The sequence below is a fragment of the Fonsecaea monophora genome (genome assembly GCF_001642475.1).
Source record: "Fonsecaea monophora strain CBS 269.37 chromosome Unknown Scaff48, whole genome shotgun sequence".
In the NCBI taxonomy this organism is placed as follows: domain Eukaryota; kingdom Fungi; phylum Ascomycota; class Eurotiomycetes; order Chaetothyriales; family Herpotrichiellaceae; genus Fonsecaea; species Fonsecaea monophora.
Genome location: NW_019173979.1, coordinates 31,439 through 48,349, shown reverse-complemented (window position 1 = coordinate 48,349; position 16,911 = coordinate 31,439). Strand labels below are relative to the sequence as shown.

The 16,911-nt window shown below is 53.3% G+C and overlaps 5 protein-coding genes across 5 annotated transcripts; 2 read left to right on the top strand and 3 right to left on the bottom strand.

Moving 5' to 3' along the window:
• Positions 1 to 285: 285 nt before the first annotated feature.
• Positions 286 to 3,069, top strand: AYO21_06720 (hypothetical protein; the record flags this gene model as incomplete). The annotated part of the gene is made up of 1 exon (XM_022656679.1): positions 286 to 3,069. The coding sequence occupies one exon, from the start codon at positions 286 to 288 to the stop codon at positions 3,067 to 3,069; it is 2,784 nt and encodes a 927-aa protein (XP_022510952.1).
• A 2,977-nt stretch (positions 3,070 to 6,046) lies between these two features.
• AYO21_06719 (hypothetical protein) lies at positions 6,047 to 7,270 on the bottom strand (the record flags this gene model as incomplete). The annotated part of the gene is made up of 1 exon (XM_022656678.1): positions 6,047 to 7,270. The coding sequence occupies one exon, from the start codon at positions 7,268 to 7,270 to the stop codon at positions 6,047 to 6,049; it is 1,224 nt and encodes a 407-aa protein (XP_022510951.1).
• Positions 7,271 to 8,278: 1,008 nt separating this feature from the next.
• AYO21_06718 (hypothetical protein) lies at positions 8,279 to 8,656 on the top strand (the record flags this gene model as incomplete). The annotated part of the gene is made up of 1 exon (XM_022656677.1): positions 8,279 to 8,656. The coding sequence occupies one exon, from the start codon at positions 8,279 to 8,281 to the stop codon at positions 8,654 to 8,656; it is 378 nt and encodes a 125-aa protein (XP_022510950.1).
• A 1,669-nt stretch (positions 8,657 to 10,325) lies between these two features.
• On the bottom strand, positions 10,326 to 12,317 carry AYO21_06717 (hypothetical protein; the record flags this gene model as incomplete). Its single annotated transcript, XM_022656676.1, has 3 exons — positions 10,326 to 10,369; positions 10,778 to 12,074; positions 12,129 to 12,317. The coding sequence occupies 3 exons, from the start codon at positions 12,315 to 12,317 to the stop codon at positions 10,326 to 10,328; spliced, it is 1,530 nt and encodes a 509-aa protein (XP_022510949.1).
• Positions 12,318 to 12,729: 412 nt separating this feature from the next.
• AYO21_06716 (nitrite reductase [NAD(P)H], large subunit) lies at positions 12,730 to 16,174 on the bottom strand (the record flags this gene model as incomplete). The annotated part of the gene is made up of 2 exons (XM_022656675.1): positions 12,730 to 15,949; positions 16,032 to 16,174. The coding sequence occupies 2 exons, from the start codon at positions 16,172 to 16,174 to the stop codon at positions 12,730 to 12,732; spliced, it is 3,363 nt and encodes a 1,120-aa protein (XP_022510948.1).
• Positions 16,175 to 16,911: the final 737 nt, after the last annotated feature.

Sequence of the window (16,911 nt, the reverse complement as noted above, 5' to 3'; positions counted from 1 at the left end):
GCCTACACACTTGAAACAACATGGAAGATCATCGACGGTCTGCCATCTTAGCGAGTCCTTACAATGCGGTCGACTCCGGTGGCCTGCACCGGGTTTTTGCGACAAATGACGTCAAATCTCTTGCAGGATCATCGACGGCGACATGCCGGGACGATCATCCGCTCCATGCTAAAAGCCCTGCTGGAATCGCCAACTCCAGAGCCGGCTTGCCTCTTTACACCTGATCGCTTCTTCGTGGCTCTGTAGCACTGCTCTCGTCCGCTGCACCTGTGCAAGTCCGCAGTCATGGCTGCAATCGCGAACCTGCGCCACAAAATCTCTCATCACAAGCATGAATTGGGTGAATCGCTTTCCAATCACAGTGATAAACACCGGCGAGGGGGCCCCGAAAAAGATGTTGCCGATACAGTCCAACAAGAGGTCCAATGGTCCAGCGCCGAGGATGAGGAAGAGGGTGGAGAAGAGAACAACCGGCGCGGGCACGGCGAGGCCATGAAAAGCCTAGATGAATTCCTGGACAATGATGACCCTCCTGAAGCGAAGAAGCGATATGGCAAACTACCATTGGTACAGTCTCAAGATGACCCGATCGATGATGACGCATGGAACGCGGGTTGGATTTCGCTCGCAGATATTGACACCAGTCTCACTGGCAAGGAAATCACCTTTCGCGCTCGAATTCACGTTGTGCGACACATGAGTGCAAGGCTTGCCTTCGTGGTGTTTCGCCAGGAGACCACCACGATACAGGGCGTGCTCCGCGCCATAGACGGCGGGGTCTCTGAAAATATGGTCCGGTGGGTGGAACACATGAGGGCAGGTTCCATCGTCGTCGTCAGGGCCAAAGTCAAAGAGCCCGAACAAACTGTTAAGGGTACAAGCACTTCGGATGTGGAACTTGAGATCTCACAGATGCGGCTGGTCTCGGCGAGGACGGCTCCTGTGCCCTTTAGTGTCTACGAGGCTGACGCAGCGACTGACGGTCACTCTATATCCGATAGGGTCAGGCTCGCGAATCGTATTCTCGACCTGCGAACACCATCAGCACAGGCAATCTTCCGAGTTCAGTCGGCTGTGTGCAAGACTTTCCGACGCCATCTCGAGGACCGTGGCTTTCTAGAGATCCATACACCAAAATTACAAGGCGGAGCGACTGAGGGCGGTGCAGACGTCTTCAAGCTCGATTACTTTGGTCGTCCGGCTTTTCTGGCTCAAAGCCCACAGCTTGCCAAACAAATGTGCATCTCGGCAGATTTCCCACGTGTCTTTGAAATTGGCCCTGTCTTCCGTGCTGGTAGGTTTTTCACCTCGTCCCTGGTGACATACATGGCTAAATGCTACGCAGAAAACTCAAACACCCCCCGCCACATGACCGAATTCACGGGATTGGACCTGGAAATGGCTATAGACAGGCACTATCACGAAGCAATGTGGTTGATTGATGCGACACTGAAAGAGATCTTCAAAACACTTTATGACTGCAACAGGAAGGACATTGATACCCTGAAACATCACTTCCCACACGACGACCTGGTCTGGCTGGACGAGACACCGAGAATCACATTCGCAGAAGGTGTCAAGTTGTTGAACGAATCAGGTTGGACCAACGACGACGGAAGTCAACAGTCCGAGCATGACGACCTGCCGACCCGGGGCGAGCGAAGACTCGGAGAGCTAGTCAAGCAGAAATATCACACTGATTATTACATCCTCGACAAGTTTCCTGCAGCCGCACGTCCCTTTTACACCATGCCGGATCCCAAAGACGGGAATATCACCAATTCTTTCGATTTTATGGTTCGGGGACAAGAAATCCTTTCTGGTGGGCAGAGAATCCATGAACACACACTGCTGAAGGAGCGAATGGAAGCCCAAGGCATGGATCCAGATGACTTGAAGGAATATGTGCAAGCCTTCGAGTGGGTGGCGCCGCCGCACGCCGGCGCTGGTATCGGGCTCGAACGTCTTGTTGCGCTGATCCTGGACCTAGGCAACTTGCGCTATGCGTCACTGTTTTCCCGCGATCCCAAGAGCTTCCCCGCGAAAAAGGAACCGAACCTGCGACATCCCGAGGACAGCACTTTGCATCGTCCCAAGGGCTATCTCCAGCCGGTTGAGAACTTGGTAGCAAATTACGGAGACGCCACGAACACTTCTTGGATGGACGAGAGATACCAGATTTGGCGGGACGACAAGACGGGTGCAGCTATCGCCTACGTTCCTACACATGATCGAGCAATTATTGCCGGAAACCCGCTGTGCGAAACATCCCAGCTTGAAGACGTGATTGCCGTCTTTCTGAAGTGGCTTCGGCGCGAGACTCGGCTCCGGCCTCTTTTTATTCTTGTAGACAAAGAAATCGAAGAGGTTCTCGGCGCTAAGATGGGATGGAAGAGCTTCACCAACGTGGCAGAGCAGCGAGTCAATCTTGCTAATAATGAGCATTTGACCATCAACAGCGACGTTGACCGCAAGATCCGGCACGCCTCGAAAGAAGGAGTGAAAGTGACAGAGTACGGCAGTGAGGTGCCGGAGGACGTGCGCCGGGAAGTAGAAAAGCGCATCAAAGAGTGGCAGGATAACCGCGAGGGTGCACAGGTCCACTTGAGTGTGATCACGCCGTTCAAGGATGCATCACACCGCCAGTACTTCATCGCCGTGGACGACCGGGGCAAAATACACAGCCTGGTGGTGCTCGCACAACTTGCACCTCGGTGGGGCGTGCAGGTGAAATGGGCGCTTGACTTCCCCGGTGCGACCAATGGAGCGATCGAACTGACAGTGCAGGCCGCTCTCAAGGCCGCTGCGAAGGCGGGTTACAAGACGTGCACGTTCGGTGCCGGCGCGACCGCCAAACTGAGCAGCGAGCACAATGTCGGCAGTGTCAAGGCTGCCACGCTCGACTCGCTGTACCAGACCCTGGCGGCCAAGTTCAATCTCGACAAGAAGACGGGGTTCAGGACCAAGTTCAACACTCTCGAAGACCCGCTCTACCTGTGCTACCCGCCCCGGGGTTTGGGACCGAAGGGTGCTCGCGCCATCATCGACTTCTTCCAGGGGGAAGAATAGGTCAGTCGGCAGGGGGTGTCGAATCACCCCCTTGTCAGCGAGGACAGACCGACATACATTGACTGGCATGGGTGTTGGACCCTTCCACCAATGCCAGCGACAGGTGGTCCTGGGGACGAACTGAATACACGTGGGGATCAAAACACGCCATCATCCCGTCGTCCACCGACCACAGGAAGACGGGGAATATGGAGAGAGATCTTATCCCGGTTCTCGAGTACACGCTTTTATGATCAGGAGATCGATAACCTACGTAATCAGTGCTGAGGGGGTGAGGAATATCTGACAAGCTGGCTGGCTGGCTGGATCCTGCTTAACTGACTATCTGTACTGCTAGCTAGCTAGCTAAGTATGTATGAGCCGCATTAATAATGACACAACACGGCTCGATCCAATGGCAACACCTGATAATCCATCACCTAGTGAACTTTACTATTGATGGTACATCCACTCAAGCACACAAACCTACAGGTCACAAGCCCACAAATGTCCATCACGTCACGTCACGTCGCCTCTCATCCCAAGGCCAGAAGCTTCTCCCCATCTATCTCCGATTCATGACCGGATCTTCCGACTCTCTGCAACCACGGTACGACGGGGAGTTCATGGTCGCGGACTGTCGGATGACTGGAGCACAGTCGTGCATGTCCGGCGGCCAGGAAAGCATCGGTGTACTCTCATAGAGAAGACCCTGTCACTTGGATTAGCAAATCTTTTCTCTGCCTTGGAGGGGGGGAATACAGGTTGGTGGGTACTGACGTGCCCCCCCGATTTTGTGGACCGCCCGTTCTGGCCCATGAGACTCGTCACCGACGCAGTAGTCCCAGTAGCCTCGACCACGGTTCGGCCCCGACCACAGAAGCCGTCTGTGACGTTGACCTTGTCCGTCTGCCTTTTCGTAAAAGTGTCGAAATATAAGCTGCCCGCAGGCCGGAAACGTGAGATTTACCATCTCCGCCGCAGCAAAGGCCAAGTGCTTGGTGACCAACCAGCATATATGTTGATGAGTGGTCATACCCGGCCAGACATCGTGTAAACTGGGCCCCTGGGACGTGCTCCATGATACATGTACTCCGCCTCGACGGGGTTATGTTCAATCTGCGCTCCCAATCAAGAGGACTTTTGGGACGGGAAATGGTCGTATGAGACCGGACTGTCATCGCATATGAGCCGCACGCAAGTCAAGACCAGAATTCGAAAAAGTGCTCACCGTACGCCATCCATTGTCGCGACCTCTGACCGCGTCGTCAGTTTTTCGTGGGCCAGCTACTCGGAAAAGCAGCCTCGCGAACGACGCGTGTCCCGTTGTCCATGTCGAGGATGAAATACTCGGTTGAAGCCCTCCCCCCCCGTCCCCTCCTTTTTCGAACTCTGCACCGATCCTCCTCACGCCAGGACATGCGTCCACGGTCCTCTGGCGCAGGAGGTGGAAGTCGAACTTCACGTAACGGCGCCCGCCGTTGTGCCTTGTCACGGTGGGAGCCAGTGGGCCGCTCGTGTAGTTGAAAGGGATCGAAGGATCGGTCAGCGGGCAGAATGGGGGCCGTCGTGGTGAATTGTCCCCGAATGTCGCATTGCTCGCGTCCCTTTCCGGGAAGAGATGCGCCGTACCAACGTTCGCGGTCGATATTTGGTCGAGTGAGATATTGCCAGGACACCCGGGGGGGGACATTGCTCGAAACATGACGAAGGAAAGCGACACGGGTATGGATTTTCTTGGGCGTTTTTGAGCCGAGTTGGCTCCTTGCACTTCACATCACGCTGCCGGTTGGGACAAAGAGGAGGGGATGATCCGGGCTTTCTCACACTGACAAGCAGCGCGAGTCTCGACAAGGGCGACAAGGTGGATTCCCCAGCCTACGTGCTCTCTGCCTAACTCCAGCAAGGAACCAGAATCACGCCTCGGGGGGTTTTCAGTGAATCTGCAGTAGAAAAAAAAAAAAAAAAGAGAGCACAGAAAAATCAATCGTGGCAGTCGAGGTGAATTTCTCTCTGTGCCTAGTATGGGTGCTGTTCAACAACGATACAACGGGTCAGGAAACGGATGTGGTGGTATTTTGAATCAGGTACAAATGGATTTAGGCTACGAGTTATCTACCTTGATGGAGAAGCTAAGCCCGTCATGGAGGGGAGACTTCCACCAACTGTCTCCTCAAAATAGGTCTGCCGGTCCTTGCCACCAAAGCAGGGTGTTAGCTTTTCCTGTATGCCCTTTTCCACGAGCACTTGTAATATACCTCGTACATTAGCTTTCCTGATTCTCCACACAAGTGCCTTGGTAGTCTCTTCGTATCTTGAATATGTCGCCCTGCCAAGGGTTGCCTCGAAAAAGCCTGCGCCACTGGTAATCTTGAGAAGGTCAAATCCCTCCTCCAAGCAGATGGATATGACAGACACGATGGCATGTGAATTGCGGTCGAGAATAACCACTCGTCACGGAGTGTTTGCTGGACAACAACATCAAACTTGACCATCTTTGGTGTCATCAAGGCCGTCGAACACTGTACATTGGGGAACTCGAAACGACGCCAAGTGCCACGGTGCTGATTTTTTTTTAGGTCGGATCGCCGTCGCTCAAGATCTGAGAAACCGATTTGTTAGCGTCATTCAACAAGGTGCAATGACGGAGAATTAAAGGCAGGAGGAGCGTGATCCAGAACAATTCCGGTCAGAGCAAACATTGTCGCGTTGGAGGTGCACTAGACAGAACCCACAGTATGAAATAGAGACATACAAATCTCCATGTTGGGAGTACCGCAGGAACACAAGCGGCGTTTAGAAACCCCGAGTTTTCTTTTTGTTTGTTTTTTTCCATTCTTGGATGATCGTTGATACTCGTGGTCTGGAAACCACAAAAGTAGAAGAGGCTCCTGAAAAGGACATTGAGACGTGATAACACTGTCCACGAGCTGAGTCACAGGTGTTCATCACCGTCGTCAGACTGGCGAACATTCTGACGCTTATTCTGAGGCGGAGATTATTCTAGAGGTTGTCTGTGTAAACGTTTGGTAGACCCTTGACTCGATGAAAGCTCGCCGGATGAGACTGCAGAGTTGTGAGAATTGAGAGTCGATTCGAGATCTTCGGTTGGATGGGGTTGTGTCTCCTGGATCGGAGTCTCGGTGTTGGCATCACCCAATCTAGGCTCGGACGTGAGGCTCGACGCCTGCTCGACACTGGTCTCGACCCCAAGTATTGTGCTTTGACGGCCATTTACCCTCGCGTTTGCTTGCTCGATGGCCTGGTCTCTTTGCTCTTTCGCCCAATCCCGAGCATTCCTGTAGGCAGCGGCTCCCTGTCGAAATGTTTCTGGAGAGTCGTTCATGGCAAAGGATCTCAATCGGTGCATGAAATATTCCGGTCTGCCACCAGGACCAGTTGGTGATGCAGCGTGGATGGTGAACAGCTGAAGGTAACCATGGTAGTATATCGATGAAATCGTATGCGCGCTGTTGTCGAAGACTGGCTTCTCATGTCCGAATGATAATAGGCGAATCATGCCCCTCTCCCCTAAAGCTCCATCGTACAAAGCCTGGCTATTCGCAACTCTCTCAGTTCCATCAGGGCCTTTCACAGCTAGAAAGAAATTTGGCACGATAGGGAGGGAATCCTGTTTTGATGGAATGATAGAGTTCCTCAGCTCATCCCGGACGCGTCGGTCCAATCGTTCGGGACGGGCGCCGTAATAGATGTCAGGATTGCCAGGGACAATTGTTCCATCTGTGAGAGGATCCAAATTTGTCCATCGGATTCCGCCGCACACAGATCCAGGGTCGATGATCTTGCCCTCGATAATTGGTATTACCGATGTGGTTACTTGCTTCTCCTTGTGAGCATTGTCGTTGTTTTTAGCAAAATTTTGAAAATCTGCTTCCGAGAAACTCGAGGGTGAAAGAGAGAGTCGTCGTACGCCTAGTCGTTGGTTGATCTGCTCCCAATTACCCGGTCTTTTGGCTGCTTCACCATCTTGAAACAAGAAATTAGCAGGGTAAACCCCCCCATCGGTGAGGTTCTGATCAAAGTTGGGACAGTATGGGCTACTGCTTTTGACAGTTTGTGTGGTTCTCTGGTCGGTAGTCTGATTGTTCTTCTCGGTTGTAGGCTCATTGGTAGTGTGAGTGGTCAATGCGGTGTGAGAAGTGGGCTTGCATGCATGTGTCCCAGTCTCGCTCTGGATCACTGGACGGGGTGGAGGCCTCATGCTCTGTAGACAACGAGGGGAGGTCAGCGTTGATGACGAAAAAGATAGCAGCATACTCACGCCTCTCACATCCGACATATCGGGCCCGCCGTCTCCTGCGAGCCGTTCAAGTTCTCTAAGCTGGTCTCGATCACAATGACGAAGAAAATCGGTAGCGGAAAGAAGTGAAGTCCTTCCCCTCGCAGGACTAGTGGTCGCATCACTAGTGGTCGCGGGATCGAAAAGGTGTCGCGTTCCGTATGGTGAACAAGAACTTGCTGCCAGTTGCGCATTTCTTCTATCTAACTCTTTCAGGGCGTGCTTGTCTAGGTGAATTTTTGACAAATTGTCCCAGAAAGCTGGGGGAAAGAGAGGTCTATCATGATGGATGCGCTTCGGTCGTTTTGAGCGATTTGGACATGTGTCGTCGGGGCGCGAAATCTGTCCTGCATCTCGACCCTTTTGAGGTAGAAATGCTTCGACTGCCGCCATATCGTGCTCTACCAGATATGAGGGCGTCTGCGCGACAACTGTGGCTATGTCTTGTTAAGGGTTGTGAATGTTTGGTTCAAGGTCGCGGGCTCGGCGACATTGCATAAATTTGGCGCGGCGTTCACTTACGGCTCGCGCCGACCCCGCCAAGATGTATGGGTCTTATGTCTTGGCGCTTAGTCATTTTCTGAATGGGTGACACTTGGGTGACACCAGATGGATATTCACCAAAATCCGCATCACCAGCAAACACATCCTAGAGTTTGTTTTCCCTTGTGCAAACTCATCCTTCCAGGCTAGGGCTTTGGCCCCAATTCGCGATCTCCTGCAGAGACTGTGCTGCTACAGTTTTAATCGGTACGCAGAGTTGTTGGCCAAGAAATCGACACACGGCGGTGCAGCAATTTCCGGCGGCCATTCAGGCCAAGACGTCCTACGCATTCCCGGGTATCCTCCCCCACTAGCAAGATCTCCATAGAGCGCTAGTGGAGCAAGAATCCTCCCCCTTCCCTCAGCCTTGCCCCGGGCACCGATGTCATGGCCTCCTACAAGGTCTATATCGCGCGGTTCAAGTCGATGCCCGTCTTCCACGACGCAGTCTACATCGAAGCGGAACAGGGCAAGGGGTGGATTTATCAGGTCATGGGCGGTCACGGCCCCGGATGGCAATACGACGCGGGACAGCGCGACGATATCGAGGGTTCGGGGCAGTTCTACATGAAGTACGAAAAGGGCACCGTGGCACAGGCCGATCTGTCCAAAGTGGACGGCGTTTGTCGCTCGATCCCTGTGCCCCGCAATCAGGAGATAGAGGGAGTCGTCGTGCGAAGGGACTGTCGACACTGGGTGCTCGACGCTCTCGAGCAATTAAAAGAGCACGGTATTTACCAGGAGATGAACGGATCTCGGCGCTGATGCAGTCTTTGTATGGCAGTCATGTTATTGATATCACCTTTCGAGCTTTTGAGCCAGCAAAGCAAACCAGGCGTATTCAATTTGAAGATTGAAATGGAACAACGGAGTATCTTACACATGTCACAAACCAAGTGGTGCTTGGATGTTTCCCCAACCCAGCTACACTCTTCATCTCCGCAAGTTTTCACGCAGAGCCCATCCCCTGTGCAGCCACAGTTGTAATCCAGACGGGCGAGAACACATAGCATATACAGTACTGTCCGGCGGCTACAAGTAAGCATGAATCGAGTAGGATGGCAAGCACTGGACAGGGCTTCCGGCCACGGACAAATTGTCAGCGCGGCCGCAGTCGTGCATGTCTTGGTGATGCCTCTTTAGGTCAACCATTCGTGATGAGTGAACCGAAGGGGAACAATATCGTGGAAAGAATACAAGTAGTGCTATACTCTGGCTGCACGGGAGATCGCGACATTGTGTTCTAATGCCGTAGGCAGTCCTCGTAACCGCCTCATCATCTCCGATGCGCACTCATATCGCCGTAAGTGCTACCTAACACCTTATGTATAAGCCTGACTCTCCTTCTAGGTTTGGCATCTTCAAATGAATGCTGTGGCAGCGTATTAGATAGCGCATGGTGTTTTGGTTGAGCGGCGCAGGGGCAGAGTCGAACCAGGCTTGATCTGCGTTCATCTTCCAGTCTGTGGTCGGGGATACTTTCCATAGATGGAATAATATCAGGCACTAGCTGTTTGATGATTGTATCTTCGCCTGGATCTTGGAGTCTTCGAGATGTTTGTTTCAGCTCTTCAATAATGGCACCATCCATCTCAGGCGAGGCTCGGGAGCGTGACACTATTCTCTGTGCCTTCCGTATCAGCTCTGGCGGAGGATTTTCGCGTTCAACAAAGATGATGCGATAGCGTAATGATTGCCGGTAATCCGTGTCATGCACACTCGCAGTGGTCGTCTCGGACTCCCTGGGCGAGCTTATGGTGCTATTTCCAAGCTGTCCTCAGGGGATGGAATGACAGGGGCAGGTTTGCAGGGTATGCCGGACGTGACTCATGGAGTTCCGTTCTGTCTGGAGGCTTCCCGGGACCAGGAGGAATCGTCTAGCCAGTTTTAAAATGAAAATATCCGTGTCAGGTGTTGTCCTCGACTCTGTATACCGAGTCGAGCTGTGCCGCAGCCGTTCCGCCTCGTGGTTTGGTTCGTCTCTGTCCACAGAACGTCGCCGTTTCCCTGGTTGCATCGGCAATCAAGCATCACTAATGTGTAAGAGACACCGAACGGTTCTTTTGTCCCCCCGGGTTTTCAAATGAGAGTGTATGGCCTTCGAGTTTGACTTTGGCGCTCTGGTGATGTCTCGAGGCTTACCGCTGTTGTTGCTGTCGTTGTCATTATCGGCGTCGCCGCTGTTGGCAGAACGATGCCGCTTGCCTGAGAGTCAATCAGTTATTGAGTTCATTGAAGGATTTCCTACGGCTCGACGAACCAGGCCTGGCCAGCAGTTGGCCAGGTGTCGTGCGACATCGTCTCACTTTGTAACGCCAGCTGCCATGTCGGTTGGCGATGAGGTACGGCACACGCGGCCATTCTGTGATATGACGCAGGAAGAGGAATGGCAGATGTGGGGTTTCGTGGAGATATCGAGAGTGACCAAAGCCGTTTACTCATAGTCGGCGGCGTAGGCTTTGGACATAGGGCGATCACCTAACGTACGAGTCAGCACTGAGACGTCACGTACCTTAATAGCAACTTGCAATAGTGACCCGGTGAGGCTGAACATCGAGATCGTGGAATCTTTTCAAACTGCTCGAGGGAAACCATACCGACTACGTTTAGTATCTGGTCAAGCGAGTGACTAAGTATAGCTATCCGCTGCAAGACAGCACATCCTTCATATGGTGTGTGCACTATACCAGTAATAATCGATCGACATCATCTGGCAGCGTTCACCACAATATATATCCGATTCGTCTATAGTACCGAGTGGTCATCAGGGCTGCTTACTGAGTCAGTGGTATAACGTATTGCCCAGACAGCCTGGAACAGCATCCAGCACGCCGCGGAACGAACCTCTAGAGTTATATTGCGGCCCTTCCATCTATCTATCTATACCAAGCACCTCTGGATCATCCTCCGCTTCCACCCCGTCGGGATCAAGCAGACGAAGCTGAACATCAGCGGTATCTTTAGCTTCGTCGTGCTTCCTCCTCTTCGTCTTCTTGAGAATCCACGCCTTCAACCGCGGCCGAACTCTCTTACACGCAAAGACGCACAGTGCAACAGACACGGCCACGACAAGCACTACCAACACGACGACAACCCACGGGTTGATCCCCTTCAGGCAGCACCCGTACATGCCCATGTACCAGTGCACGAGGGTCTTGATGAGGTTGGGCTTCTCGCCCACGTCGGGCACCAGGCCTTTACGCACCAGGTGCTTGAACTTGGGTCCGTTGGGGCCGCTGTTGAATTTCTTCAGGCCAAAATACGGGACCGTCTCTTGTCGCGGGTCCGTGTCCGGGTATTGCTTGTCGCCCCAGTTGCCGTTGAAGTTGAGCCAGTCGGTCGGGTCGGCGCCGGCGGGGTCTGCGGCGGTGAAGATTCCCCGTCCGCCTGTCTGAGGGTCGTAGCGGTAAAAATATGCTCGTTTGATGGGATCCCACATCCGGCCCTTGTCTGCGACGTCGATGAGGGCTTCGTCGTGGACATGGCTCCCCGCCGAGGGATAGTTTGCGTGGGATCCGCGCGCGCTGAACACGACGGGTCGCTCCCCCTGCTTCGAAAGGCACGCTTCGTCTTCCCACGCGCAGCTCTCGCCGCTGGTGTGGTGGCTGAAGTATATCCCCGTCGGCTTCCCGTTCTGGAATCGGACCATGTTGTGTTCCCAGTCGCCCAGGTGATTTCCATAGTGATCACCCGGCCTACTGTCCGGGAACAACCTGTTCAGCGGCGGAAGGACCTGCGAGATATCCGCCCCTTCGTTCCACGAGTAGAAGTAGAAGTAGAAAGCGTCCAAGACTAGTACTTCTTGCTGACCCTGCTGGGGGTCGACGTGTTTTCCCTCCTTCGTCGTCTTCTCCACCACGACAACCGCACACGCTGTAGAATTGGCAAGGGCACCCGTCGCCGCATCCGGTGTCTCGCCGAGCACCCAGTCCGGGAAGGTCGACACGTCGTCCACCGCCGTCAAGAAGACGTCGGTCCCATCTTTGCCGTAGGCGTTCAACAGCGACAGATTCTCGAGGCTTGCCAGCGGTGTCGCCTCGGTGATTGGTTCAAAGCCGATCCTCGGGGACGTGTGCAAGATATGCGTCAAGATATCACTTGGCATGTACGGGTCGTCGGAGTGAAGCCAGACGATTGGGGCTGAAGAAGAGAGCTGGTTAGCCAATGCAAAATATTCTCTTCGCTAGCAAGGTTATACGATCGCTTCAATCTCGCCGGGTGACCTCAGGCGACCGACCGACAGTGTCACAACGGGAAACGTTGTTGGCCTTGCTTTCTTTTCTTCGGACACAAACTCACCGTAGTCCAAAACATATTGCGGAACCGTGTATGCGGCGACGAGCTGGAGAAGAAGCGTGCCAAAGAGACCCGTAGAGAGAATCAGATGGTCATATTGTCGGTGGCGCGAGTTCAATGCCCCGCTCATAACGAAGCTGCTTGGCGCCCCCTCCCTTCCGCGTTCTCTCTGTCGGCTCCAACTTTGTTCCTTAGGCTCAAAGCAATATCTGCATGTTCTTTCCTCACCAATTATGGATACAAATAGGCGGAAGAGGATAAGTTGGGTCGGGCTGATGAGAAATGTTGCCAGTCAGCAAGACAATGCGAAACGCGCTAAGAGCCGAAAAGTGCCGAAGTCCCTCAAATGTGATTGGCTGGATTGGCTCTCAGCCTTGTACTCTTTTCTGTGACGAGGCTGACACTTTTTCTTGGACAGTCTGGTCATGGACTCTCTTTTTAAGACCAATGCCGAGTCAATTGTGAAGAACAAAGAGAATGGAATGGTCCTCGGGTACACGATGTATCTGTTCCCAACATCTTATCGCCTGATTGTCTACAGACTACCAGTCAATCCTCCTTTGCGCCGCCACCCCGATTTCTCGTCCAGCCCGCACATTTCCAGTCCCAAACAAGGGCCCGACCGTCTTCTGGGGCCGCAGCCCTTTATCGTACCCGAGCCTCTTGTCAAGTCGGGCAAAGGGACTCGGTGCTTCATCCTGCTTGACCATCCACTTGCTTGTTCCAAGCACGTTGTCCATCTCCTGCACCGGCGGCAGCTTGAGGTACACCCAACCGTCATCCCGCTCCTCAGCCGGGAACGTGGCGATGGACAAACTGTTGTCGTTGGAGCACGAGCCGGCGCCCGCATCCTTCTTACCAAATTCAATCTCACCGTTCAGCTGGAAATTCCGCTTGTGGTACGGGCAGCTGACGTAGAGTTTGCTGTCTTTGCAGCCGGGCGAGGTGATTTCACCCACGAGGCCGTCCGAGAGTCCAAAGGTTCGGCGGTGCGGGCACATTTGCTGGCTGGCGTAGTATTTGCCCTTTAGTTTGAAGATGGCGAGTTGCGTGTCGCCCCGTATAACGGTTTGTGACGAGCCAGTGTCCAGGTCTTGGAACTTGTTCGCCTCGACAATGGGTTGCCACGTAAGACTGGACCACCGGGTCCCCTTGAAGTCTTCGTCTACCGAGTCCCTGCTCCAATACGCGGGCCTGAACTGCCCTCTCTCCTCGACCTTTTCCACAGCAGGTTCCCTGTTATCTGCCGTGTTTGCAAATTGCTGAAACGCTCTCCGCTTCTCCGGGTCGTTCAGTACTGCCGTCCATTCGCAAAAGAATGTACCAACAAGCTCTTGCATTTGTTTCTCGAGTTCCGCACAGATGCCGAGCTTGTCCTCTAGAATAACCTCGCGCAGATACTGGATACCACCAGGCAGGCTTTCTACCCACCGAGCCGTTCTCTGAAGCCTGTCGGCTGTTCGAATGTAGAACATCAAGTAACGGTCGAGGATGGGGATGACGTCGTCTGGGGGGACGTCTTTGGCCAGGATTTCCGAGTGTCTCGGCGTCGCGCCGCCATTACCTCCCACGAAGATGTTGAAGCCTTTTTCTGTGGCAATGCACCCGAAATCTTTGTTTTGGGCTTCTGCACATTCTCGGACGCATCCGGAAACGCCACCTTTGATCTTGTGTGGTGCTCGAATCGACTTGTACCTCTCCTCCAGCCGGATAGCAAGACCGACCGAGTCTCCGATGCCGAAGCGGCACCAAGTGGTACCTACACACGACTTGACCGTGCGGAGAGATTTGGCATAGGCGTGGCCGGATTCGAGTCCACCTGCCACAAGCTCCGACCAGATATCAAGGAGATCGTGCTTCTTTGCACCGAACATGTCAATGCGTTGGCCACCAGTGATTTTGGTATAGAGGCCGTATTTCTTCGCAACTTGGCCGATGACGATGAGTTTGTCAGGGCTGATCTCACCACCAGCAACACGGGGTATGACGGAGAACGTTCCATTGCGCTGAATATTCCCAAGGTACTTGTCGTTGGTATCCTGCAGTCCGTGAAGTGGCTTCTCCATGACGTGCTTGTTGAACATGCTGGAGAGTATCGACGCAACGGCTGGCTTGCACACTTCACATCCGAGGCTGTTTGGGTTGGTGCCGCTGGATCTCATGACCGCGCCAAAGTCTTTCAGTTTCTTGACGTAGACAATGTTGTAGAGGTCAGCCCGTGAGTATCTGAAGTGAGGACAAATATGGTTCAGAACTTCTTGACCCATGTCTTTCATCGCCTTGTTGAATATAGACTGAACTAGAGGCATGCACCCACCGCAGCCTGTGCCCGCCTTGGTGCAAGACTTGACGTCGCCAATCGACTTGCAGGAGCCGTCCTTGACCACGCTCGCGACGTCGCCTTTGCTGACGTTGTGGCAAGAACAGATTTGTGTGTCGTCTGACAGGTCGTCGCCATTTTCTTCGCCATCCTTTGATGCTCCGATGATGAATTGAGATGGAGGCACCTCCAATTGCTTTTTGTTCTTGACCATCGGCACCAGTTTGACATAGTCCCTCGTGTCGCCGATCATCATACCACCAAGGAGATATTTGCCATCCACGGTGAACAAATATTTCTTGTATACAGCCGCAAATGGGTCTCTGTAGGTGATCGCTTTAACGGCCGGAGGTATAGACCCATCTGTGAGGTGCTTGTCCGCGGCTCTCTTCTCCTGCCGCTTCACGTGCCTCTTCGGAAGATCCTTCGGTCCATCTCTGTCGGCAAAGAAATCCCCGAAGCTGGCGACTTCGACACCCAACAACTTCAGCTTTGTGCTCAAATCTGGCCGTTTGAAGGTCCGAGGGCTGTGGAACTTGGCTTGGGTGAGATTGAATGATAGGACATCGGCTTGTTCGATCCCTGGTGCGATAAGACCAAACGTCTGCTCTCCCCAGCTTGCACATTCGCCAATTGCGTATATGCTTGGGTCGCTCGTCCTGAGATCGTCATCGACCACGACACCACCTCCTCGGTCGGAGCACTTCAAACCCGCAGCCCTGGCCAACTCGTCTCTCGCCTTGATGCCGATGGCGAACATGATGCAGGAACACTCCATTTCCTCGCCGTCCTCGAAGACAACACCCCTCACAGCGTTGTCCTCGTTGGTCAAGATTCTTCCAACCCTCTTGCCAAGCATAACGTCGAGTCCGAGATTGCGGACGAGCTCGACGACCATGGCACCAGCATCTCCATCGAGCTGCCGCGACAGGACCCATCTGTTTCTTTCAATGAGTTTGACCTGCTTGAATTCCTCCAGGTCCATCATGGCTTTGGCTGCTTCGAGACCTAGGAGTCCGCCACCCACGACGCAGCCTGTTGTATCCTTGACAGTCGTCGCGAAGGCGATGAGCTTCTGAAGATCGTCAATGGTTCTGTATACAAACACTCCATTGGCATCATGGCCGGGGGTATGCCGTGGGAGGATGGCATCGGACCCCGTTGCCAGAACAAGGGTGTCGTAAGGTATCGTATCACCTGAAGCTGTTACCACAACTTTCTGCTCCGGCTTGATTTCGGTCACGAGAGTGTTCAGATGGTAGCCGAAAGAGTCTGTTGCGTGGGTCTTATACCAAGACTCCGGGTTGAGGTAAAGCGACTCGACTCGTCTGTGCTGAAAGAAGCTGGTCAATCCGACGCGGTTGTAGGCGAGATGAGGTTCCTCGCCAATGACCACGATGTTGTATTCTTTCCTCTTGGCATCGAGTTTGAGGAGCTTCTCTCTGTCAAGCGGCCATTAGCTGGATGCTCTGATCTGGTTCCCAGGTTCGTCGTATCCTGGACCAACGCCGTCTGTGAACTTACACAAAGGCTATGCCGACCATTCCCAGACCGACAACCACCACCTTCTTCCTTTGACCTGAGGTCGGCTTTCCATCACCGTGGAATTCCACCTGTTCCGGGTAGCGGTTGATAGCCATATCAGGCGACGTTGTTGGCCATGACATGTTGTCCACTTCTCTTCAGCCTGCTCGGTTGATACCCTTCGGATAATGCACAACTGCGAGTAAGTCAACGCGGTCGCATTTTTCAGGATACAAATGCTCTGCTTCAAGTAAGAATGTCACATCAGGTAATAGAAGAATGTCAGAGAAAAGAAAGAAACTCGTCCACAAGCCGACCTGATCTCAGCTTGCCATGTTCCCAGATCGGTGACGCGACGCCGCAACCCACAGAGACCACGATCTCCGCGGGGGCCTTGGGTAATATTCACTGGGAGCTGGGAGGGTGGAAACGTCAGCCTATCAGCGAGACTTGGGGACGTAGATCCCAGGCAAGGAACTGCTGCTCCCAGTCCCAATTGGAGTGTTCTGCAACAGCCAATGGCGAATTATCACATTGTCATTTTCTATCGTCATTGAGCCGTCCGCACAAGCACGGACAGGAGCGACTGCGAGACCGCGAACAGAGATGTTGACCATGGCTTTCTCCATGGTCCTTGGAGATTTGACGAGAGGTGGTGGAGCGTGAGAGATAAGAAGACCGGGGCTGGAGAAGGGGAGAAAAGTCGAGACTTGAGTGGTTGTGAGACGTTGCGATAACATGCTGACTAGCATGTCTTGATTAATACATTGGCGCTGTCACGGTCAGTAAAAATTACCGTAATGTAATGGTATGATAGAAACACCTCGAAGATATTTCCCATCACGTGAGATTGTCATGTCCGCTCAGTGTCTCTCCATGC